This window comes from Phoxinus phoxinus (assembly GCF_949152265.1).
Source record: "Phoxinus phoxinus genome assembly, chromosome: 16".
NCBI lineage: Eukaryota > Metazoa > Chordata > Actinopteri > Cypriniformes > Leuciscidae > Phoxinus > Phoxinus phoxinus.
Window position 1 is genome coordinate 10,113,249 of NC_136891.1, and position 27,916 is coordinate 10,141,164.

At 40.5% G+C, this 27,916-nt stretch overlaps 1 protein-coding gene across 1 annotated transcript in view; it reads left to right on the plus strand.

Moving 5' to 3' along the window:
* The window catches only part of LOC307012694 (uncharacterized protein), a 74,685-nt gene that overhangs the window by 23,569 nt on the left and 23,200 nt on the right, over positions 1-27,916 (plus strand). Inside the window, exons 3-9 of the mRNA XM_079639639.1 lie at positions 21,819-21,965; positions 22,241-22,387; positions 22,642-22,788; positions 23,065-23,211; positions 23,467-23,613; positions 23,889-24,035; positions 24,290-24,436. Coding sequence (XP_079495765.1) covers positions 21,819-21,965; positions 22,241-22,387; positions 22,642-22,788; positions 23,065-23,211; positions 23,467-23,613; positions 23,889-24,035; positions 24,290-24,436 — 1,029 coding nt within the window. The remainder of the gene's footprint in view (positions 1-21,818; positions 21,966-22,240; positions 22,388-22,641; positions 22,789-23,064; positions 23,212-23,466; positions 23,614-23,888; positions 24,036-24,289; positions 24,437-27,916) is intronic.

The following is a 27,916-nucleotide window of genomic DNA, read 5'->3' on the forward strand; positions in this document are numbered from 1 at the left end:
GACATCAATGAATGTGAAGATGCAGTGTCAGTTTGTGGTCAATACTCAGATTGTATTAACATCATTGGGAGTCACATGTGTTCATGCTGGAGTGGATTTAATACCTCCAATAAAGACAGTCCTGTGAGCCGCAACAACTCATGTCAGGGTGAGTATTATCAACTGATTTTGTTTTCTATTTTTATCACATAAATTTGAGAGTACAGAGCTGTTGTATCTTTACAGTTTGTGTGATTACTAGTGTGAGTTTTAGCTGTTTCTGTTTGAGGAGTAACATCACCCATGTTTTTAGGTGTTTGTCTAATTTAAACCAGTAAAAAATATATAGTTTTGTTATTTCTCTTTTTTTTTCTCCATAGATATAAATGAATGTCTGGTCAGTCCATCTGTATGTGGTCCAGATTCCAACTGTACAAATGAAATAGGAAGTTACAATTGCTCATGTTTGGATAGATTCACTGCAACAAACTCAAATCTCACTATCAGCATCAATAACACATGTAGAGGTAAATCCTATAATCATGTTTATATATAGTCTAATTTTGGACCTAGTGTAGTTTTTTAGACTTAAATATGATAAAATCATATTTAACACTGTTTGTTGTTTAATTAACAATTGAAATTAATTAGGTTATTATTTTTTTAACTGTTGCATACTACATTTTATTCGTCCTCTATTTATAGTTACCAAAACATAAGAAAACATAGATTTGAATTAAAGTGACATTCATATTTCAGTGTTCCTGATAACAAAAATTCCTTTTTCATATCGTCTTGTAATATAGATGTGAATGAATGTCTAAACACATCAGAGTTCTGTGGTCCGAACTCTCGTTGCATCAACTCAATCGGGAGTTACAACTGTTCCTGCTTAATTGGGTTTACTGAAACAAATATGAATCAACCAGTCAGTACCAGTAACCCATGCAATGGTAAGCATGTAGAAAATATACTTCATCATGATGTATTTGATTAATATTGTAAGTAGATTTGACAGAAATATCAATTCAATCTATTATATGATTTATTGTGTGTTTCTGTAATTTCTGTTTTCATCCATGATAAAAGCTGCTTAAATACATAATCAAGTTGTTTAAAAAAAACTGTTACATGAAATCCTATTGGCCTGAAAAAATCATTGTCTGTTAATAATTTTCTTTTGTTCACTTTGATTATTGTATTTGTAGGTAAAAGGCATTTTCATGATTTCTTTTTTTAAATATTTTTTTCTACAGTGACTCTACCTTTGACTGAATATCTGATTGAAATTCAGATCAATAGTGTGGATAGTCGCATCACTGATCAGCTGAGGACCCTTCTGATGTCTTTTAATTTGCCCTACATACTCAGTGACAGCACTAACATCACAGAAATCAACATAACTACTGGTACAAGCTCTGTCTCTACTTTGTAATGTTAAATAGCTCAAATTAAACTTTATTCATCATGAATACTGACATAAATTATTTATTTTTTGGACTCTTCTTCTGCTTTTCAGTGTGTTCCTTGAACCAAACGCAGTATCAGTGTAAATGTGAGGGTCTGTTTGTTTGGCCAAATGACACGTGTCACTCATACGAGGCCTGTGATGTCATCACTGATGGATCATGTACATGTATCAATGGCCTTCCAGCGGATGGACAGTTCTGTCGAGGTGAGACACTGGCATTATTCTACGACAACATCAGTTTTATCTCTTTTATTAATTTGTTCTGGTTCTTTTTCTGCTTTGATTTAACTGCGTATTGATACTGGGATCTCAGACTGATTATGTGTTTATGTATTATTATTATTATTAATATTATTTTATTTTTCTTGCAAATAACTGTAAGGCACATGGTCTATTATATGGAGTTTTCATCATAAAAATATGAATTTTCACAGTACACAACAACTCAACCTGCTTCTGTTTGTTCTTGCAGTGCTGCCTTCTAAGTACATGATTGACATTGATCTGAGATTCTTTGACTTGTTCCTGGTGAACTACTTACGAGATCTCATCAGAAATATCAGCCTGCCTTTGACTCTGAGCAACAGCATAAATATCACAGATATCGACATGACTACTGGTGAGAGCAGAATGTTTCATCATGTCACATACTAAGATGAGTTCAGTATTAGGACAAATTGACAGTTTGAACACAGATTAATAAATCATATTCTATTACAGTGTGTGGGTTAAATGGAACACAATATGAGTGCAAGTGTGAGGAGCGTCATGTTTGGCCCAATGACACCTGCAGGGCCTATCATGAGTGTGATGAGATTGTGGGAGGCACTTGTGGATGTATTCAAGCTCTCCCTTCAGAGGGTCCGCTTTGCCAGAGAGGTGAGAAAACACATTAGATCACAAATGTACTGAGTGTAATTGTAGTAACATGACCAGTAGGATTTTACTCAGTGACACTTGACACGTTTTGGTGGTTTAGAAATCGTAAAAAAAATTCAATAGCTTCTCACTCCTTTTTTTCCCCAGACATCAATGAATGTGAAGATGCAGTGTCAGTTTGTGGTCAATACTCAGATTGTATCAACATCATTGGGAGTCACATGTGTTCATGCTGGAGTGGATTTAATACCTCCAATAAAGACAGTCCTGTGAGCCGCAACAACTCATGTCAGGGTGAGTATTATCAACTGATTTTGTTTTCTATTTTTAACTCATAAAATTGAGAGTACAGAGCTGTTGTATCTTTAGAGTTTGTGTGAATACTAGTGTGAGTTTTAGCTGTTCCTGTTTGAGGAGTAACATCACCCATGGTTTTAGGTGTTTGTCTAATTTAAACCAGTAAATAATTATAGTTTTGTTATTTTTCTCTTTTTTTTTCTCCATAGATATAAATGAATGTCTGGTCAGTCCATCTGTATGTGGTCCATATTCCAACTGTACAAATGAAATAGGAAGTTACAATTGCTCATGTTTGGATAGATTCACTGTAACAAACTCAAATCTCACTATCAGCATCAATAACACATGTAGAGGTAAATCCTATAATCATGTTTATATATAGTCTAATTTTGGACCTAGTGTAGTTTTTTAGACTTTTAATTTTTTTTAAATAAAATCATATTTAACACTGTTTGTTGTTTAATTAACAATTGAAAGCAATTAGGTTATTATTTTTTTAACTGTTGCATACTACATTTTATTCGTCCTCTATTTATAGTTACCAAAACATAAGAAAACATAGATTTGAATTAAAGTGACATTCATATTTCAGTGTTCCTGATAACAATAATACCTTTTTCATATCGTCTTGTAATATAGATGTGAATGAATGTCTAAACACATCAGAGTTCTGTGGTCCAAACTCTCGTTGCATCAACTCAATCGGGAGTTACAACTGTTCCTGCTTAATTGGGTTTACTGAAACAAATATGAATCAACCAGTCAGTACCAGTAACCCATGCAATGGTAAGCATGTAGAAAATATACTTCATCATGATGTATTTGATTACTATTGTAAGTAGATTTGACAGAAATATCAATTCAATCTATTATATGGTTTGGTGTGTGTTTCTGTCATTTCTGTTTTCATCCATGATAAAAGCTGCTTAAATACATAATCAAGTTGTTTAAAAAAAAAAACTGTTACATGAAATCCTATTGGCCTGAAAAAATCATTGTCTGTTAATAATTTTATTTTGTTCACTTTGATTGTTGTATTTGTAGGTAAAAGGCCTTGTTATGATTTCTTTTTTTAAATATTTTTTTCTACAGTGACTCTACCTTTGACTGAATATCTGATTGAAATTCAGATCAATAGTGTGGATAGTAGCGTCACTGATCAGCTGAGGACCCTTCTGATGTCTTTTAATTTGCCCTACATACTCAGTGACAGAACTAACATCACAGAAATCAACATAACTACTGGTACGAGCTCTGTCTCTGCTTTGACTTGTACTTTATTATACATCATATATACTGCTATGAATGATAAACGTGTGGATTCTGCTTTTCAGTGTGTTCATTGAACCAAACGCAGTATCAGTGTAAATGTGAGGGTCTGTTTGTTTGGCCAAATGACACGTGTCACTCATACGAGGCCTGTGATGTCATCACTGATGGATCATGTACATGTATCAATGGCCTTCCAGCGGATGGACAGTTCTGTCGAGGTGAGACACTGGCATCATTCTACGACAACATCAGTTTTATCTCTTTTATTAATTTGTTCTGATTCTTTTTCTGCTTTTGATTTAACTGTGTATTGATACTGGGATCTCAGACTAATTATGTGTTTATGTATTGTTATTAACATTATTTTATTTTTCTTGCAAATAACTGTAAGGCACATGGTCTATTATATGGAGTTTTCATCATAAAAATATGAATTTTCACAGTACACAACAACTCAACCTGCTTCTGTTTGTTCTTGCAGTGCTGCCTTCTAGGTACATGATTGACATTGATGTCAGATTCTTTGACTTGTTCCTGGTGAACTACTTACGAGATCTCATCAGAAATATCAGCCTGCCTTTGACTCTGAGCAACAGCATAAATATCACAGATATCGACATGACTACTGGTGAGAGCTGAATGTTTTATCCTGTCACATACTAAGATGAGTTCAGTATTAGGACAAATTGACAGTTTGAACACGGATGAATAAATCCTATTCTATTACAGTGTGTGGGTTAAATGGAACACAATATGAGTGCAAGTGTGAGGAGCGTCATGTTTGGCCCAATGACACCTGCAGGGCCTATCATGAGTGTGATGAGATTGTGGGAGGCACTTGTGGATGTATTCAAGCTCTCCCTTCAGAGGGTCCACTTTGCCAGAGAGGTGAGAAAACACATTAGATCACAAATGTACTGAGTGTAATTGTGGTAACATGACCAGTAGGATTTTACTCAGTGACACTTGACACGTTTTGGTGGTTTAGAAATCGTAAAAAAATGTCAATAGCTTCTCACTCCTTTTTTTCCCCAGACATCAATGAATGTGAAGATGCAGTGTCAGTTTGTGGTCAATACTCAGATTGTATTAACATCATTGGGAGTCACATGTGTTCATGCTGGAGTGGATTTAATACCTCCAATAAAGACAGTCCTGTGAGCCGCAACAACTCATGTCAGGGTGAGTATTATCAACTGATTTTGTTTTCTATTTTCATCTCATAAATTTGAGAGTACAGAGCTGTTGTATCTTTACAGTTTGTGTGATTACTAGTGTGAGTTTTAGCTGTTTCTGTTTGAGGAGTAACATCACCCATGGTTTTAGGTGTTTGTCTAATTTAAACCAGTAAATAATTATAGTTTTGTTATTTTTCTCTTTTTTTTTCTCCATAGATATAAATGAATGTCTGGTCAGTCCATCTGTATGTGGTCCATATTCCAACTGTACAAATGAAATAGGAAGTTACAATTGCTCATGTTTGGATAGATTCACTGTAACAAACTCAAATCTCACTATCAGCATCAATAACACATGTAGAGGTAAATCCTATAATCATGTTTATATATAGTCTAATTTTGGACCTAGTGTAGTTTTTTAGACTTTTAATTTTTTTTAAATAAAATCATATTTAACACTGTTTGTTGTTTAATTAACAATTGAAAGCAATTAGGTTATTGTTTTTTTAACTGTTGCATACTACATTTTATTCGTCCTCTATTTATAGTTACCAAAACATAAGAAAACATAGATTTGAATTAAAGTGACATTCATATTTCAGTGTTCCTGATAACAATAATACCTTTTTCATATCGTCTTGTAATATAGATGTGAATGAATGTCTTAACACATCAGAGTTCTGTGGTCCAAACTCTCTTTGCATCAACTCAATCGCGAGTTACAACTGTTCCTGCTTAATTGGGTTTACTGAAACAAATATGAATCAACCAGTCAGTACCAGTAACCCATGCAATGGTAAGCATGTAGAAAATATACTTCATCATGATGTATTTGATTACTATTGTAAGTAGATTTGACAGAAATATCAATTCAATCTATTATATGGTTTGGTGTGTGTTTCTGTCATTTCTGTTTTCATCCATGATAAAAGCTGCTTAAATACATAATCGAGTTGTTTAAAAAAAAAACTGTTACATGAAATCCTATTGGCCTGAAAAAATCATTGTCTGTTAATAATTTTATTTTGTTCACTTTGATTGTTGTATTTGTAGGTAAAAGGCCTTGTTATGATTTCTTTTTTTAAATATTTTTTTCTACAGTGACTCTACCTTTGACTGAATATCTGATTGAAATTCAGATCAATAGTGTGGATAGTAGCGTCACTGATCAGCTGAGGACCCTTCTGATGTCTTTTAATTTGCCCTACATACTCAGTGACAGAACTAACATCACAGAAATCAACATAACTACTGGTACGAGCTCTGTCTCTGCTTTGACTTGTACTTTATTATACATCATATATACTGCTATGAATGATAAACGTGTGGATTCTGCTTTTCAGTGTGTTCATTGAACCAAACGCAGTATCAGTGTAAATGTGAGGGTCTGTTTGTTTGGCCAAATGACACGTGTCACTCATACGAGGCCTGTGATGTCATCACTGATGGATCATGTACATGTATCAATGGCCTTCCAGCGGATGGACAGTTCTGTCGAGGTGAGACACTGGCATCATTCTACGACAACATCAGTTTTATCTCTTTTATTAATTTGTTCTGATTCTTTTTCTGCTTTTGATTTAACTGTGTATTGATACTGGGATCTCAGACTAATTATGTGTTTATGTATTGTTATTAACATTATTTTATTTTTCTTGCAAATAACTGTAAGGCACATGGTCTATTATATGGAGTTTTCATCATAAAAATATGAATTTTCACAGTACACAACAACTCAACCTGCTTCTGTTTGTTCTTGCAGTGCTGCCTTCTAGGTACATGATTGACATTGATGTCAGATTCTTTGACTTGTTCCTGGTGAACTACTTACGAGATCTCATCAGAAATATCAGCCTGCCTTTGACTCTGAGCAACAGCATAAATATCACAGATATCGACATGACTACTGGTGAGAGCTAAATGTTTTATCCTGTCACATACTAAGATGAGTTCAGTATTAGGACAAATTGACAGTTTGAACACGGATGAATAAATCCTATTCTATTACAGTGTGTGGGTTAAATGGAACACAATATGAGTGCAAGTGTGAGGAGCGTCATGTTTGGCCCAATGACACCTGCAGGGCCTATCATGAGTGTGATGAGATTGTGGGAGGCACTTGTGGATGTATTCAAGCTCTCCCTTCAGAGGGTCCACTTTGCCAGAGAGGTGAGAAAACACATTAGATCACAAATGTACTGAGTGTAATTGTGGTAACATGACCAGTATGATTTTACTCAGTGACACTTGACACGTTCTGGTGATTTAGAAATCGTAAAAAAATGTCAATAGCTTCTCACTCCTTTTTTTCCCCAGACATCAATGAATGTGAAGATGCAGTGTCAGTTTGTGGTCAATACTCAGATTGTATTAACATCATTGGGAGTCACATGTGTTCATGCTGGAGTGGATTTAATACCTCCAATAAAGACAGTCCTGTGAGCCGCAACAACTCATGTCAGGGTGAGTATAATCAACTGATTTTGTTTTCTATTTTTATCTCATAAATTTGAGAGTACAGAGCTGTTGTATCTTTACAGTTTGTGTGATTACTAGTGTGAGTTTTAGCTGTTCCTGTTTGAGGAGTAACATCACCCATGGTTTTAGGTGTTTGTCTAATTTAAACCAGTAAAAAATTATAGTTTTGTTATTTTTCTTCTTTTTTCTCCATAGATATAAATGAATGTCTGGTCAGTCCATCTGTATGTGGTCCAGATTCCAACTGTACAAATGAAATAGGAAGTTACAATTGCTCATGTTTGGATAGATTCACTGTAACAAACTCAAATCTCAGCATCAGCATCAATAACACATGTAGAGGTAAACCTATAATCATGTTTATATATAGTCTAATTTTGGACCTAGTGCAGTTTTTTAGACTTTTAATTTTTTTGAAATAAAATCATATTTAACACTGTTTGGTGTTTAATTAACAATTGAAAGCAATTAGGTTATTATTTTTTTAACTGTTGCATACTACATTTTATTCGTCCTCTATTTATAGTTACCAAAACATAAGAAAACATAGATTTTAATTAAAGTGACATTCATATTTCAGTGTTCCTGATAACAATAATACCTTTTTCATATCGTCTTGTAATATAGATGTGAATGAATGTCTAAACACATCAGAGTTCTGTGGTCCAAACTCTCGTTGCATCAACTCAATCGGGAGTTACAACTGTTCCTGCTTAATTGGGTTTACTGAAACAAATATGAATCAACCAGTCAGTACCAGTAACCCATGCAATGGTAAGCATGTAGAAAATATACTTCATCATGATGTATTTGATTAATATTGTAAGTAGATTTGACAGAAATATCAATTCAATCTATTATATGGTTTGGTGTGTGTTTCTGTCATTTCTGTTTTCATCCATGATAAAAGCTGCTTAAATACATAATCGAGTTGTTTAAAAAAAAAACTGTTACATGAAATCCTATTGGCCTGAAAAAATCATTGTCTGTTAATAATTTTATTTTGTTCACTTTGATTGTTGTATTTGTAGGTAAAAGGCCTTGTTATGATTTCTTTTTTTAAATATTTTTTTCTACAGTGACTCTACCTTTGACTGAATATCTGATTGAAATTCAGATCAATAGTGTGGATAGTAGCGTCACTGATCAGCTGAGGACCCTTCTGATGTCTTTTAATTTGCCCTACATACTCAGTGACAGAACTAACATCACAGAAATCAACATAACTACTGGTACGAGCTCTGTCTCTGCTTTGACTTGTACTTTATTATATATCATATATACTGCTATGAATGATAAACGTGTGGATTCTGCTTTTCAGTGTGTTCCTTGAACCAAACGCAGTATCAGTGTAAATGTGAGGGTCTGTTTGTTTGGCCAAATGACACGTGTCACTCATACGAGGCCTGTGGTGTCATCACTGATGGATCATGTACATGTATCAATGGCCTTCCAGCGGATGGACAGTTCTGTCGAGGTCAGACACTGGCATCATTCTACGACAACATCAGTTTTAACCCTTTAATTAATTTGTTCTGGTTCTTTTTCTGCTTTGATTTAACTGCGTATTGATACTGGGATCTCAGACTGATTATGTGTTTATGTATTATTATTATTATTATTAATATTATTTTATTTTTCTTGCAAATAACTGTAAGGCACATGGTCTATTATATGGAGTTTTCATCATAAAAATATGAATTTTCACAGTACACAACAACTCAACCTGCTTCTATTTGTTCTTGCAGTGCTGCCTTCTAAGTACATGATTGACATTGATCTGAGATTCTTTGACTTGTTCCTGGTGAACTACTTACGAGATCTCATCAGAAATATCAGCCTGCCTTTGACTCTGAGCAACAGCATAAATATCACAGATATCGACATGACTACTGGTGAGAGCAGAATGTTTCATCATGTCACATACTAAGATGAGTTCAGTATTAGGACAAATTGACAGTTTGAACACAGATTAATAAATCATATTCTATTACAGTGTGTGGGTTAAATGGAACACAATATGAGTGCAAGTGTGAGGAGCGTCATGTTTGGCCCAATGACACCTGCAGGGCCTATCATGAGTGTGATGAGATTGTGGGAGGCACTTGTGGATGTATTCAAGCTCTCCCTTCAGAGGGTCCGCTTTGCCAGAGAGGTGAGAAAACACATTAGATCACAAATGTACTGATTGTAATTGTAGTAACATGACCAGTATGATTTTACTCAATGACACTTGACACGTTTTGGTGTCTTGGAAATCGAAAAAAAATTTCAATAGCTTCTCACTCCTTTTTTTCAGACATCAATGAATGTGAAGATGCAGTGTCAGTTTGTGGTCAATACTCAGATTGTATTAACATCATTGGGAGTCACATGTGTTCATGCTGGAGTGGATTTAATACCTCCAATAAAGACAGTCCTGTGAGCCGCAACAACTTATGTCAGGGTGAGTATTATCAACTGATTTTTCTATTTTAGTCTCATTAACTTGAAAGTACAGAGCTGTTGTATCTTTACAGTTTGTGTGAATACTAGTGTGAGTTTTAGCTGTTCCTGTTTGAGTTGTAACATCACCCAACAACGTATTTATTTTTCTCTTTTCAATTTTCTTGGAATTATATTGTATATGAATATCTTTAGCATTTTTTCCCAAAGTAAAACTTTTCTGTCAGGCCCATTAAGTCAAAAACACCCAACAATAAAAATAATATAGAATTTGTATTGAATAGACTGCAAACAAGTTGATGTTCCTGAATTGAAATTTGGCGGTATGGCTCTGTTCAGGGAGTCCTCTGACCTTTCATGAGCACCATGAAATAGCAGAGAGTCAGAGGACAGCAGCAGCAGCATTAGGGAACGCTCACAGTTTAGGACTGTGAGAGTTGAAATATCCCCCTGTGAACAGAGTAGGCAACATGACATAAGCAAATGTCACGTTATGCATAAGGAGGAGCTGGGGAGGTGGCGGGCAGCATAAGTGAGCAGCAAGCATGTATGAGCAAGCTGAATGAGCTTTAAATAGGGCGCCTTGTTTGAGCTTGGCCATTAAGCAGCGAGGGGAGTAAACCAGCTAATACAGCTCAGCTGAAGCAGATCAGCTGACGGGACGGTGTTGTTAGCAAATAGCATTAGCAGCGTCTTGACTACCTGGCCTGCCACAACTGACGCTGACGCTCAATTAAAATCTTTCTTTTTTTTCTCATCTTCTTTTGAAGACACCATTCACACAAAAATACTGTAATACTGTAAAAAACTAGCATCTGTCAGAATTTCACTGTAAAAAATGTTTTTTTTTTTTTTTTTCTTACAAATTCAAGATATGTTTTATTTATTTATTAAATTATTTTGTTAATATACCTACTTACTACCAAAATCTGCACCACAATAATACTGGTGGCACAATAGAAAGCCAAATGATGAATCAGAGTTCATCGTAAGTGGTCTTTTCATTAAACAATAATCGTACAGAGGGTAGTTCTGAGCCGGGGTTGAGATGTGCATGTTGACTGAGATTAAGTCAAAGTGTTGGCCCTCGGCCAGACGATGTCCACCCTGGTGGTCCAGAAGCGCCCCTGGATAAACCTTGCAGAGGTGCGGGATATTGCCAAGTGTGCCTTCTCGATGCTCTCATCTCACAAGGTGGGCTTTTCAGCGACACTCTCGAGGACTGGGCCCAGCAGTTCTCCGCAGTTCAGAAGCAGGCTGAGACAATCAAGAGCTTGCCCCTGTGTGCTTCAAGAGCACTCGTGGGCTAACCCTCAGCCTGCTCTTCGCCAAGGGCGTCGTTCCACTGAAAAAAAAGGGGACTCCCAACACAGCCAGCTCTACTGTGACGTTGAGCCTCGCAGTAAAACAACGCAGCTTGTCTCAGAGGTGATTTTTCACTGACTGCTCGGGGGCTGAGACTGGCAACCCAGACCGGGATGAAGCTGCTCTTTCCCCGGAGGAGGGCCGGGTGCATGATTTAACAAATTCTTTCAGCCTCTGGCGGCTCAACCAGCGGTACCCACACCATCTCTGGGTGCCACGAGGGTGGGAACGACAGCATGCGCCACCATGCCTTGCCACTCTCGTTCCCCTCTCCCCAAGAAGACCAGAATGGCAACTTGCAACGCTATGCCTTGCAGCTCCCGTTCCCCTCTTCACAAGAAGGCGTGGTCGACAGTGTGCGCCGTAACGAAACCTTTCCACTCTAATCTCCTTCTGCAATCGTCAGTGGACAGACGTATGACCTAGGATAAGCATGGGCACTCCGTGTGTTACATCATGGACTGCCGTCTGCCAATTAAATTGCCATGTCTGAACGGGGGTGAGGGATTGTCACCCCTGCTTGAGACAGAAGGTCACTCCTGACTGAAATCTCCCAAAGAGAGCTGTCGAGGAGGGACACAAGGTCAGAAAAACAGACTCGGGCAGAAGGGGAGTATTAGCAGAAGGTGGGCCCTGTCCCGGCGAACACTCTCCAGAACTCCCAGGAGCAGAGAAAGCGGAGGAAAGCATACAGACATAGCCTTTGCCATATCTCCACCATGACATCCAGCCCAAAAGGAGCAGGGTGTGTAAGGGAGAACCACAACATAATAAACCTGAAGAGGCCCTGCACTGTTACACCCAACTTCTTTTTAATACATCTCATATCACACACTCAATCACACAATGAATGAATGAATGAAGTACTTTATTGTCATTGTGTAGCACAATGAAATTACTCTTGTGACAACCCCAAAGGTGCATTTAAAAGAGAAAGAGAAGTAGATCCTATTTAAAATTAAACAGCACAAGTAGTTAACAATACATGTACTAAGATACAAATAAATAAATAAGTTCAAGATGAAATAGTTAATAAGTATAATAATTAGCATAACAATATAATAAATAAATACAATATAAAAGCTAAGAAACTGACTCATAATACAAAATATTTAAAAATTGTTCAGAATATTGTCAAAAATGCCATATCCATTGTTAATCCAAGGGTACCAATACTATTATTATTGCACAAGTGTATAGCAGCATGAATTATTATTGCCCCTAAAAAGTAAGTCGCACATTGCCAACAACCTTACTATACTGTACATGGTCCAACAGGGAGATATCATAATTTAACATGGTTATTGCTGTCGGAAAACTGTGACGTTGAGCCTCGCAGTAAAACAACGCAGCTTGTCTCAGAGGTGATTTTTCACAAAAAAAACTGTTTTTTAGTCTGTTTGTGCGTAAACGGATTGACCGAAAACGCCTGCCGGATGGGAGGAGCTGAAACAGGTTATGACAAGGGTGAGTGATGTCCTTGATGATGGTATTGGCCCTTCTCAAACAGCGAGTGTTATAGAGGTGTTCAAGTGATGGCAGATCAATGCCTACAATGTTCTGTGCTATTTTTACAACCTGCTGCAGGGCTTTTTTGGCAGCTTTGGTACAGCTGCTATACCAGGCTGACAATTTGTCAAGATGCTCTTTATAGTACATCTATAGAAGTTGACCAACAGCTTCTGGGGAAGGTTAGCTCTCCTTAGCCTTCTCAGAAAATAGAGGCGTTGTTGTGCTTTCCCTGCTATACCTGCAGTGTTATTCCCCCATGTGAGATCCTCTGTGATGGTAACTCCTAGAAACTTGCAGCTGGGGACTCTCTCCACTATGTCATCTTTGATAGTTACTGGGCTGTGGGTGATCTTTTTAGTGGTCCTAGAATCCACAATCATTTCTTTGGTCTTTTTGATGTTCAAGACCAGGTTGTTGATATCACACCACGCTATCAGGTTTTGGACCTCGTCCCTATAAGCGTCTTCATTGTTGTTTGATATAAGCCCAATGACAGTCGTGTCATCTGCAAATTTGACCAGAACGTTTCGACTCATGGGTTGGTTGACAGTCGTGGGTGAAAAGTGCATAGAGGAGGGGGCTTAACACACATCCTTGTGGTACACCAGTACTCAAGATTAAGGTAGAGGATGTATGCTTATCCAACCGCACTGACTGGGGGCGGTTGGTGAGAAAATTCAGTAACCAGCAGCATATAGAGGGAGTTAGTCCTAGTGCACGCAGTTTGTTGATCAGCTGGCTTGGTACAACAGTGTTAAATGCCGAGCTGTAGTCAACGAAAAGCATCCTGATATATGTGTTGGGCTTTTCCAGATGTGAAAGGGCAGCATGCATAGCTACACAGATGGCATCCTCAGTCGATCTATTTGCCCGGTAGGCAAACTGATATTGGTCTAGATCAGCTGGTACAGAGTCTTTGATGTGTGTGATTACTAGTCGTTCAAAACATTTTGCAATAACAGGAGTGAGAGCAATCGGTCGATAGTCATTGAGACCTGTTATTGTGGTTTTTTTTGGAACAGGCACGATGGTTGTAGATTTCAGGCATGTGGGGACTATACACAAGGAGAGGGAAAGGTTGAAAATGTTTGTAAACACCTCCGCCAGTTGTTCAGCGCAGGCTTGTAGCACATGTCCTTGCACACCATCAGGACCAGCTGCTTTTCTTGTGTTTATGTTATTAAGTGCCCGCCGTACCTCATGAGTATGTAGGACCAGGGGCTGTGAGTCCCCTGTCAAGTGAACTGGCGATTGATTATTATGTTTATCAAATCGAGCAAAGAAGCTATTAAGTTCCTCTGCAAGGTTAGCATTATTGTTGAATGGTACAGTATATGCTGTGTGTCATTTTTCTTTTTATAATCTGTGATTGATCGGATGCCTTGCCACATTCGCCGTGGATTGGAATTATTGCTAAAATCCTCTTCAATCCGCTGTTTATACTTTAATTTTGCAGACCTAATACCTCTCTTGAGATTAGCTCTGGAAACTCTGTACGCAGAGATATCTCCTGATTTGAAGGCTATGTCCCTTGCTCCGAGCAGCTGTTTGACTTCATTGTCCATCCACGGTTTCTCGTTTGGATACACTCTGATCTTTTTATTAACAGTGACGTGTTCTACACAATAATTAATATATGAGAGTACAGATGAAGTAAATGTCTCTAAGTCTGACTGATGGGAAAATATGTTCCACTCTGTATGTTCAAAGCAGTCCTGGAGTTGGTTCATGGCAACTGCAGGCCAAATTTTAACAATCCTGCTAGTTGGTTTAGCACTGTTGACAAGGGCTTTGTATGCAGGGACGAGATACAAGGAGATATGGTCTGACTGTCCGAGGTGGGGTCGTGGTATAACCTTATAAGCATCTTTTATGTTTGAATAAACATGATCTAGGATGTTTTCCCCTCTAGTTTTGCACTTTACATGTTGGTAAAAACTGGGAAGTACAGTCTTAAGATGCGCCTGATTAAAATCCCCAGCGATGATAAAAACTCCATTAGGGTGTTTGTTCTGTTCTTTACTGATAACGTCATATAGCTGCTCCAATGCTAACTTAACATTAGCCTGAGGTGGTATGTATACAGCCATAACAATCACAACTGTATGCTCCCTGGGCAAGTAAAATGGTCGGCATCTTAACATTAAATATTCCAAATCCGGAGAGCAAAACTTGTTGATTATAGTTGAATTTGTACACCAAGAATCATTAACATAAACACAGAGTCCTCCTCCTGTTTTCTTACCGGAATCAGCCGTTCTGTCTGTACGATGTAGTGTACGGCCTGCTAGCTGAACTGCAGCGTCCGGTATGCTGAGGTTCAGCCATGTCTCTGAGAAAATCAGAAGGCAGCATTCCTTTGTAGTTTTATGTGTGACAATGTCCAGTCGAAGCTCGTCCATTTTGTTGGTAAGTGATCTAGCAAGAAAGACACTAGGGATGGGGGTTTTGTGGGGAGCAGCTCTTAGTCTCACTAGTAGGCCTGCTCGTTTACCCCTCTTCTGTTTCCTCTCCCTGCGCTGTCAATCTATAGATAGGGAAAAGGTGGTGCTGGAGGGTGGATCTGAATAAGTCCTATCCCCTGCTCCTCACCTGATGGCGGGGGCAGGGGAGGGCAGAAGTAGAGGGGGGTTCTGGCACCAGGTGCCTCTGGATTAAATCTCCCTCCGCATCCGAAGCCCCATTCCCCCTAGCACCTGGGGTCAATGTGCTCTTTGGCCGCAGTAAAGGCTAGCGCAGTCGGAGGAAAGATCTGATGAACCTGACCCAATTCAACATACTCAAAATCTCAAACCCATCCCCTCTTATAACTAGGACACAATTCTTCAACCTGCAACAATTCATACTACACCAATCCTGCTGATTTAAATATTTAAACACAAAAACACTCAATCATATACAAACTTACACGCACGTTTTTTTTTTTTAGCTTACTGCCAATTACTTATGTTGAATGCGTGAGGTTTTGTTAATATCGGTATAACACCTATAATTTTTTTTTTTAAGAATTAACCAATCATCTATGTAATTTAACATGAAAATGCCCTAGAGTCACAAAGGAGCCAGTGCTGCATCCACGTATTTCATGAAAGTGTGGGGTGACAAAGCTAGGCCGATTAAATCCACTAAGGGAACCAGTCTCTCAAAAATGGTCTCTGTGTTATGAGGTTGATGGAGAGAACCCAAATGCAGACGATATGCAGACAAGGTTTATTTTGACAGAAAACAGAAAACAAAAACCACGAGGGGGCAAAACATAGACAGAACAATGGAGACTAACTAGACTGAGACAGATAACTACAAGAAAACAAACAACTAACACAGGCAATAGCGCAACAGGACAACAGCTCTTGACAAGATACTCACAGACTGACAAAGGTTTGACATGGATTAACAATGAACCGACCCAGGACAGCAAACACAAGGGGATTAAATAGGGAGACTAATGATAACATAACAGATGACACAGGTACAGCAATAATGACGAGACTAATGATAACATAACAGGTGACACAGGTAAAGCAATAATGACAAAACGAGGATAACAAGGAGGGCGGGGCTAGATGACGAGACAACACAAGCACATGGCCCAACAAGGCCATGTGTTTGCACATAAAACATGGGTCTGTCATGATCCTGCCTCAAGACTTAAAGAAAGACAAGGACTAGATGGCAGAATCATGACAGAACCCCCACCTTAAGGAGCGGCTTCCAGACACTCCTCAAGGGGACATCAAACACGGGACATGACAGACTGAGACAAAGACACAAACCAACAAAACATGACAAATAACAATAAAGGCATACACGAAAACACGACAACAGGGTTGGGATGCAACAATAAAAATAAACACGGGAGGGGGGGCGGAGGAATAAGAGAGTTCATGGGGGAATGTCCAGGGTGGGTGGGTGGGACTGTGTTCTTGGGTCTTGGGTTTTGGGTTCTTGGGTCTCTTCCGGACGAGGGCTGTGGACAAGGAATCTGGGCAGGCTTGGATGGGGAGACATGAGGAACAGTCTTGGGGGAAACAGTTCGGGGCTGAGTGCAGACAGGGCTGACCGGGGAAACACAAGGCGACTTGATAGGAGTCTTGATAGAAACAACAGGGGGCGACGATACGGGACGAATCTTGATGGGGGAAACAGTAGGAGATGAAGCAGGACTCAAGACAGGGGATGTAGTAGGTGGCTGGGCAGTGGAGAGAGGCAATGCAGCAGGCTGCGGAGCTGGAACGGGGTCCTAGAACTCTGCAGACAAATCAGAACCAGCGCTCCTCACATCAGACTCGGAAAATGCGCTTCTCATGTCGGATTCAGGATTCGCGTTCTCTGCAACCGACTCAGGAGCAGCAATCCGAGCAGCCGACTCAGGAGCAGCAATCCGAGCAGCCGACTCAGGAGCAGCAATCCGAGCAGCCGACTCAGGAGCAGCAATCCGAGCAGCCGACTCAGGAGCAGCAATCCGAGCAGCCGACTCAGGAGCAGCAATCCGAGCAGCCGACTCAGGAGCAGCAATCCGAGCAGCCGACTCAGGAGCAGCAATCCGAGCAGCCGACTCAGGAGCAGCAATCCGAGCAGCCGACTCAGGAGCAGCAATCCGAGCAGCCGACTCAGGAGCAGCAATCCGAGCAGCCGACTCAGGAGCAGCAATCCGAGCAGCCGACTCAGGAGCAGCAATCCGAGCAGCCGACTCAGGAGCAGCAATCCGAGCAGCCGACTCAGGAGCAGCACTCTCTGCAGCTCTAGGCACGGGGTCTGGGGACAAGACAGGCTTGACAGAGACTTCTAGGATCTTGACGAGACGTGACAAATAATCAGACAGGGTCTTGGCAGCAATGATGACCGGCATCTCTTGATTAGCTGAAACTGAGCGCAAAACAGCCTCAGCAGCTGAATCGGCCGCTTCCCTCTCTGCAGCACTCACGACTGCAAGCTCGGGAACAGCCCTTACTGCTGCAGACTCTGGAGCCGCGCCCTCAGCAGCTGATTCAGGAACAGTACCTTCGGTTGCAGCAGGCTCTGAGACAGTGCTTTCAGTTGCAGCAGGCTCTGAGACAGCGTTTTCAGTTGCAGCGGGCTCAGGGACAGCGCCATCCGTAGCAGGCTCTTGGACAGCGCTTGCAGACACAGGGGATGACAAAGGACAAGAGACTCCCCTCTTCCTCCTCCTCCTCTTCTTTCTAGGTCGCGGAGCAGAAGCCTCTGCCAGGTTCGCAGCCGGTTGGGGAAGTTCAACAGGATCCGTTACAGGTAGCGAAAGAGCAGCCTCAGGAAGGATTGACTCCGTAGCGGAGGACTCCGAAGCGGACTCCCACGAGAGACGTCTTCCCCGTTTACCGGCGAGACTAATGGGCGGAGATGACGCCTCAGGAGTCGAAGCGGCATGAGCCTGGTCCCCAAGCGTGACCACAGCTAATACACGACCCTCCGGGATCACGGGCAACTTGGCAGATGATGAGCTCGTGGGTGCCTGTGACTCTCCCCGAGATAAGCAATCCACCATATCAGTGAACGAACGGCAAACCAGCTTCTCCCGTTCAGCCAGGGGTGGAGAAGAGTTGAGACCCGCAATGAGGTAACGGTTTAGGAGAACATCAGGCAGGAAAAACCTCCTCTTGTTCGCGACCCGGGCATACTCCCTCATTGATAGCTCTCCCTGGGAGGGAATCGGGAGTTTGCCCCTCTTCGAGTCAGCGATGGTCCTGTGCCACCAATCTATAAGGTCATCTGGGTTATGCTTGACATAAGACATTCTGTCTGCTGGGTTCTTCTTTGGTCGGTTCATTCTGTTATGAGGTTGATGGAGAGAACCCAAATGCAGACGATATGCAGACACTAGGGATGGCTGACGCGAAACACTCGTTCCGAAGCTTTGCGAGATCCCGAAGCGCAGATGTTTCGAAACACTGATCCGAAGCGTGATTCAAAACACCCATGTCACGTGACTATGGCCAAACGAAGCCTCGAAGTGTTTCATGAGTGTTTCATCAGGTGTGATCCGCCGAATCAGTGTTTGATTGACACGGTCGGAAACAGACCACACAATCGCACATCTGTATAAAAGTGAAATCAACGCATATTGGCCTCGTGGGTTTTTGTGAGAGGAGTTTGATATTGAGATAGCCGATTTTTGGTGATATAGCGACATTTATAGTGCGATTTGTTTAGTTATATTTAGGCTTACATTTAAATTTACACAACACATTGACCTAGAGACACAGAGTATACATATAGTGACACATTAATAGATACATAGATATAAATATATAGACAGCTAGATTAATAGATAGATAGATACATAGATATATTAAAGATAGGGATAGAAATGTCAACATCAGACCCATCAACATCATCAACATCAACACCAGTAGAAACACAGGACAGTTTATGGGAACTTTTTGATACTCGTCGTATCCATCAAACCCAGATGATACACAATGCTACAGCTGATGCCACAGTGGAAGTGAAAAAATACATCAACGATGCGTATTTGCCCAGAACTCATGATCCACTAACTTACTGGAAAGAGAGAGCAGTCTTTCCTCATTTGTATGTCATGGCTAAAAAATATATTTGCATTCCAGCAACAAGTGTCCCTTGTGAGAGGATTTTTTCAAAGGCTGGAGAAATTATCTATAAAAAAAGAAGTAAGCTAAGTCCTTCCACAGCAGAGAAATTAATATTTTTGAATAAAAATATCTAAAAAAGTGAGACATTGTGGCTTGATTTATTTTATTAATATTCATTTTGCAGGACCAAAATAACATTATGCACAGTGAGGAGCCTATAGGTTACAAGATTCACATATTAGAAAAGTACAATAATAAATAAACTACAACAATTTTAATGGCTCGTCAAGGTTGTTTCAGATCAACACCTGCAAGTGACCACTAGGTGTCACCGTGGAGACGGGTGTCGGATTGATTCGAAGCCTCGAAACAATATGAACCATTTGGTTCAACTGTTTCATTGCTTCACGAAGCCTCGATCTGCCCATCACTAGCAGACACAAGGTTTATTTTGACACAAAACAGAAAACAAAACCCACGAGGGGGCAAAACATATACAGAACAATGGAGACTAACTAGACTGAGACTGTGACAGATAACTACAAGAAAACAAACAACTAACACAGGCAATAGCACAACAGCTCTTGACAAGCTACTCACAGACTGACAAAGGTTTGACATGGATTAACAATGAACCGACCCAGGACAGCAAACACAAGGGGATTAAATAGGGAGACTAATGATAACATAACAGGTGACACAGGTAAAGCAATAATGACGAGACTAATGATAACATAACAGGTGACACAGGTAAAGCAATAATGACAAAACGAGGATAACAAGGAGGGCGGGGCTAGATGACGAGACAACACAAGCACATGGCCCAACAAGGCCATGTGTTTGCACATAAAACATGGGTCTGTCATGATCCTGCCTCAAGACTAAAAGAAAGACAAGGACTAGATGGCAGAATCATGACACTCTGGTGTTATTTAAACGACCAATTCGGTGACCTGAAGCGGTGAACCGACGGGGAACAAACAAACTGATTGCTCGAAGACCCTCCTCAGAGGGACCGAGCATCCCAGCGCCACTACGTTTACGCGGGGATACTAAGATATGGGCTCGCCGGAGACCGCTGCACCTCAAAACACACAAGGTGGTGGGGAAGACTTCGTCTGAGGGCACTGTCTTTTTGTAGGGGTCTCGGGTGGCGACGCTTTTGCTTCTATTGAGATATGTTTGGCAGGAGTTTCCACGCTGCCAAAAAATCTATTAGGAGGAACCAGCCTCTCGAGACTGGTCTTTGCCATCACTTGAGTAGCCAATACGATGCCCTGAAGTGGATGACCGGCAGGAAACAACCATACTGACTCCTCTGAAACCCTCCTGGGAGGGGGGCGTTTCTCCCAGTGCTGCAACGTTTCCGAGCTGACACTGAGACTAGAACTCGCTGGAGGACCGCTGCTCCCCGAAGCACACGAGGTGGCAGGGTTGGCAGAACGACCCCCTGAGGGTACCGTATGCTGAGGTATTATCCCGTCCCCCCTTAGGGGTCTACCCTCAAAGGCTTGACCCTTTAGGTGTCAGGACCTCTTTGCCGAAGCCTTCCTCGAGAGGATGATGGTCCTCAGACCCGTCTGCCCGTGGGAGGAGTCTCTTCCAGCTGCAAGTGCCACCTCGCCTCCCAGTCTCTATAAGGGAGGCTCATTGCATCAATACTTTGAGTGTACAGGAGCAGTTTGGTGACAATAGGCATTGCATTTAAAAGTTTAAAGAATTTTAGACAAGATAATAACTTTAATACTAATTTTCAATAGATTAGTGTAATCATGCAATCTTTACCAAAATTGGCCCATAACATCTTCAAATAAACTCTGTAAAGTCACTTATTAGATTTCAATGTTATCCAGAAAAATTTTAAGAAAATTGCTGATGAAAACACCATACAGTAAATTCGACATTATATTGGCAATGGTTGTTTTGCATCACCATAAAATTTCTAACCATCAGTGCCATATTTCCATTGCCACCTACTGCTCAAAAGTAATAAAGCTGTAATTTCATCTAACAGTTGGATTCCTACGGCTAATTTTTAGTTTATTTATAAGGATTACATAGAAACAAATAATTAATGTGTTCCATAAAACAATGTGTTAAATTATAATTTGTTTATGCAGATTTTAATTGTAAAATTACATAATCAAATTTCTGTTTCATTAGTACAATCAATATTACTAAAATATCAGCAAATATGTTTTTGATAACAACATTGATTTTTTTAAGTGTTTCCTACTTTAGTTCAAATATTCTAGATGGAACATTAGATTGTAAGGTTAGGCAATTAATGAGTTGACCTCCACATTCTGTATGAGTGACCTAAAGAGGAAACTGTTATTTTTTTTTGCATGTCATTTTCTTTTAATAAAGATGTGAATGAATGTGTCGAGAGATCAGAAGTCTGTGGTCCAAACTCAATCTGCAACAACACTGTTGGGAGTCACAATTGCTCGTGCATGAGTGGATTCACTGCAACAAACTCAAATCTCACCATCAGCATCAATAACATGTGTAGAGGTACATTCTATATTCAGATATATGTGTTCTCTAACATTGAATAATGAACTAGATGTTTTATGCACCATTAGTCCAATCAATATTACTAAAATGAATAGCAAATATGTTTTTAATAATAACATTGATTTTTTAAGTGTTTCCTACTTTAGATTAAATATTCTAAATGGAACATTAGATTGTAAGGCTAGGCAATTAATGAGTTGACCTCCACATTCTGTATGAGTGACCTAAAGAGGAAACTGTTTTTTTTTGTCTGTCATTTTCTTTTAATAAAGATGTGAATGAATGTGTCGAGAGATCAGAGGTCTGCGGTCCAAACTCAATCTGCAACAACACTGTTGGGAGTCACAATTGCTCGTGCATGAGTGGATATAATGTAACAAACCCGAACCTCCCTATAAACAGCAGTAACCCATGCAAAGGTATGATTGACATATGAAGCACTTAGTGCTAATAAATTCATGAAAAATAAAATGAGTACTGGGAGGATAATCACTTTTTTATTTTTATTGCTTTGTTTGTCTTTTTTACAAATGAAGTGTTAACAGTAACATTGCCAATGTCTATGTATTCTAAAACAAAATCTGAGATGTTGCTTAAAACTGTGAATGTTTCATTCACATGAGATTAAACTGACCCAAACTGTTCTTTTTCCCATAACTTCCTGTTAATAAAGATGTGAATGAATGTGTCAATGGGTCAGAGGTCTGCGGTCCAAACTCAATCTGCAACAACAATGTTGGGAGTCACAATTGTTCATGTTTGGATGGATTCACTGCAACAAACTCAAATCTCACCATCAGCATCAATAACATGTGTAGAGGTACATTCTATATTCAGATATATGTGTTCTCTAACATTGAATAATGAACTAGATGTTTTTATGCACCATTAGTCCAATCAATATTACTAAAATGAATAGCAAATATGTTTTTAATAATAACATTGATTTTTTAAGCGTTTCCTACTTTAGATCAAATATTCTAAATGGAACATTAGATTGTAAGGTTAGGCAATTAATGAGTTGACCTCCACATTCTGTATGAGTGACCTAAAGAGGAAACTGTTTTTTTTTGTCTGTCATTTTCTTTTAATAAAGATGTGAATGAATGTGTCGAGAGATCAGAAGTCTGTGGTCCAAACTCAATCTGCAACAACACTGTTGGGAGTCACAATTGCTCGTGCATGAGTGGATATAATATAACAGACCTAAACCTCCCTATAAACGGCAGTAACCCATGCAAAGGTATGATTGACATGTGAAGGCACTTAGTGCTAATAAATTCATTAAAAATAAAATGAGTACTGGGAGGATAATCACTTTTTTATTATTATTGCTTTGTTTGTCTTTTTTACAAATGAAGTGTTAACAGTAACATTGCCAATGTCTATGTATTCTAAAACAAAATCTGAGATGTTGCTTAAAACTGTGAATGTTTCATTCACATGAGATTAAACTGACCCAAACTGTTCTTTTTCCCATAACTTCCTGTTAATAAAGATGTGAATGAATGTGTCGATGGGTCAGAGGTCTGCGGTCCAAACTCAATCTGCAACAACACTGATGGGAGTCACAATTGTTCATGTTTTGATGGATTCACTGCAACAAACTCAAATCTCACCATCAGCATCAATAACATGTGTAGAGGTACATTCTATATTCAGATATATGTGTTCTCTAACATTGAATAATGAACTAGATGTTTTATGCACCATTAGTCCAATCAATATTACTAAAATGAATAGCAAATATGTTTTTAATAATAACATTGATTTTTTAAGTGTTTCCTACTTTAGATTAAATATTCTAAATGGAACATTAGATTGTAAGGCTAGGCAATTAATGAGTTGACCTCCACATTCTGTATGAGTGACCTAAAGAGGAAACTGTTTTTTTTTGTCTGTCATTTTCTTTTAATAAAGATGTGAATGAATGTGTCGAGAGATCAGAGGTCTGCGGTCCAAACTCAATCTGCAACAACACTGTTGGGAGTCACAATTGCTCGTGCATGAGTGGATATAATGTAACAAACCCGAACCTCCCTATAAACAGCAGTAACCCATGCAAAGGTATGATTGACATATGAAGCACTTAGTGCTAATAAATTCATGAAAAATAAAATGAGTACTGGGAGGCTAATCACTTTTTTATTATTATTGCTTTGTTTGTCTTTTTTACAAATTAAGTGTTAACAGTAACATCGCCAATGTCTATGTATTCTAAAACAAAATCTGAGATGTTGCTTAAAACTGTGAAGGTTTCATTCACATGAGATTAAACTGACCCAAACTGTTCTTTTTCCCATAACTTCCTGTTAATAAAGATGTGAATGAATGTGTCGATGGGTCAGAGGTCTGCGGTCCAAACTCAATCTGCAACAACACTGATGGGAGTCACAATTGTTCATGTTTGGATGGATTCACTGCAACAAACTCAAATCTCACCATCAGCATCAATAACATGTGTAGAGGTACATTCTATATTCAGATATATGTGTTCTCTAACATTGAATAATGAACTAGATGTTTTTATGCACCATTAGTCCAATCAATATTACTAAAATGAATAGCAAATATGTTTTTAATAATAACATTGATTTTTTAAGTGTTTCCTACTTTAGATTAAATATTCTAAATGGAACATTGGTTCTCTTTCAAACATTCGCTCGGTATCTCACTATGGGAAACGCCTCAGGGCGTGGCAGATCTGGAAGAACCAATTACACCACGTCTGTCAGTTGACAGACCAATCACGACAGTGATGCGGGAGTCCCCTTCCCACATATTAACCACTGCCAGTGGTCCCTTTTTCATTCTTCGATCTCTTCCCCGTGAAGATCAAATTGGAAGCTATCCTTGTACCTGTCTTGAAATAGTTGTTTAACGGTTCTTAGACGAGCCGTCAAGGTACGTCGCTGAACGCAGCTATTTTTTTGGCAGTGTTATTTGTTTTTTGGTGTACTTTAAGAGAATTAACGTGTTACGGCGAATTCTCTTAGATATTCCTTATTCTGAGTTGCACGTTACGGTGAGCTTAGATACTATTATTATGGCAACTTCAAGTTCTACAAACAGCGGACCGAAAGCAGAAATTTCTCGCCCGTGTGCGTGCGGCTCGATATTATCGGGCAAGGATTCTCATCCTTTATGCATCGCATGTCTGGGGGTGAGACACGCACAGGCAGCCCTCGCTAACCCCGAGGGCTGTCCTCACTGTTCTCTCTTCCCGTCGAGGGTGTTAGAGAGAAGAGTGCGTGTCGCGGCCACTATTAAGGGAGATCCCTGCTTTTCTCCGTCACCCGCGGAGGAGGCGAAACAGCCTCCGGCGTCCTGCAGCTGGGGCGAATACATGGACGAATTCTCCCCGCAACTACCTCCCCTCTTTGGATCCGTAGGACTTACGGATGTGAGAGAGGAGGATGACGAGGACGACGAGGCCATCGCTCGTATGTTAGAGGACGATGAGGATGATGACGAAGATGCGATCCTCCCGCCAAATCCATCCCGGCCAGACAACGCGTTAAAGGCCATGTTGCAGGTTAACCACCACTGTCGATTAATGGGTACATAAATCACTCAAGATATGTATATCATTTTTAAAATGTCTCAAAAATAGTCTTAAATACCAGTTTTTTACATTTTTGGTATTAACGTTTTTTTTTCACGCAATTCGGCGATGACGTCACGTTGGGGAGAAGTGGAGGAAAGGTAGCCTGATGGCCGTCAAAGCCGATGAAATGCATGGTCCGAGGAGAATGAGTGGAGAGTTGGTGAAGTGTCCTGGTGAGTTGCTATCATTTAGCAACGCAGCAATGAGATAACGACACATTTTTTTTTACTGTCATTGAATAGCACTGAGTGAAAAATCAACGTTTTCTTTATAGTGGCGGTGATCATGACGTTAGTTCAGATAGGTACCGGTAACGTTAGCCTTTGTCATCATAGTACTGGTAAACTTTGTCTTTGTCATCTATAAATATAAAGGCATTGTGCTAGCTATATGGGCGTTTCTAAGCGTTTCTCTTCCTCCGGTGAAAATGTTGTTGCAAACGTAGCCGCCGCGTGTCTGTCGCGGTGTTTGGCAGGTGCTCGCGTGGGCGGTGCCGTTCCGTGGAAACTGCGCTGGAAAGCTTGTGCTGTAGGGCAGTGAGTGCGTTTGGGTTGCTAGTCGAGCAGCTCACCCCGCGAACAGATGTGACTGAATGCTGAATGCATGCTGCCTGAATCCGTTTGTGCTGAAGATAGCATACACCCATTTCAGGATCATGGTCCCCTTCAAGCCAGCACGCACGAGTATGTTAATTGTTTGTTTACTTTTTTCACGAAGTCTTATGAACCAACTTAAACAGTTATAGGTGACTATAGATGTGTTGTATAGACAATGATCATGTTCTATAATCTGCGCTATCTGAATACTCTCGTCTACTACTCGTCTCTCTAGTCACTCTCAGCGCTCTCACGGCGGGCTTTGGTAAACTCTCTCCCCAAGGTGACGTCATGGAATGCATTGTGGTGGAAAGGAGAATCGTTGGCGCTGTAAGATAGTACCTACTTTTTCGTATTATATTCCGTTTTGTGATACCCAACAACATAAAATACAATGGATAACAGTTTAAATGTTCATTACCAACAAGCAAATTGCACAAATTCGTTGAAAAATTTAACCTGCAACACGGCCTTTAAGTGAGGGTTCATCCTCCCCGGCTCAGGCGGAGCTCGACCTACTGGAAATGTGCCGGAGGGCGGCGGCAAAACTCTCCATAGACTGGCCATCACAGCAGACGGGCCAGGGGATGGAGAGAGATCTATATGACGGCAAGAGACTGCCGTCACGTGCCCCACCAGCTAAGCAGCTCATTCCAGCGGTCCCCGCGTGCGTTTCGGAAATGAAACGTTTCTGGGATAAGCCGTTTTCTCACAGAGTTCCCGTAAAGGGATTTTCTAGGCTGGATGTGGATAAAATGGAGGAGTTAGGGATGTCAAATTCCCCTCCTGTCGAGCTGTCGGTTGCACATCATCTCCACCCTAACCGCAGGACAGCTTTTTCCTCGGCTTCAGCTTCACTGCCAGGTCGCACTGATCGTCTAACGGCATCAGTTTTTCAGAAAATGTATTGCTCTTCTGCACTGGCAGTGAGAGCTCTTAATGCCACCTCTCTCCTCACTGCTTATCAGGCAGAGCTTATGGAAGAGATGGGGAGGCAAATGGATGCTGGGTCACCAAACCCAGTCCTCTGGGAAGAGATTTGCGTTATTGCAGATCTCAACCTGAGAACTTCCAGGGGTGCGGTCCAGAGCTGCGGCCGCAGCATGGGCTTGGCAGTGGTTGGCGAGCGATCTCTCTGGCTGGGGCTGTCAGGGCTGTCAGACAGAGAGAAAGCAGATTTCTTGGATGCTCCAGTTGAGCCCAAAGCCCTTTTCGGGGCATCGGTCACTGCTATGAGAGAACGGTGCGATCGAAAGAAGCAGGAGGGCGAAGCTTTCCAGACTTGCCTCCCTCGCAGATCCACCGTTAGGGACTTCTCAACCACCACGGCCCAGGTTTGAAGCCCCTCAAGGGAGTGGTCGGTCAGATTTCAGAGGCCCTAGACCCTTCTCAGCCTCAGCGTTCTGAGCCGCAGTCTAAGCCAGCTCAGCCGAGGGGTGAACCTTCATTTGCAGCGGCTGCAGCCAGACACCGTCCACCAAACCCTCAGGGACGGAAGAAATGGCGAGCAACCTAGTATTTTGTCAGGTTCAGGACAAAGGGATGAGCAACAGCACTCACGGAGTATCTGTTGCTATCCTCCCTCAAAGAGAACGGTCATTTTCTCCCCCTCCCGCCAAGAGAAGGCGTCGGACAGGGGAATTGTTCACGAGTTATGTAATGACCAGTTCAAATGTGAAGTTTGCACCAGTTCCCCCAGTGCCTCACAAAAAAGTTTCCCTCCCTCCACCCACGGGGTTACAACA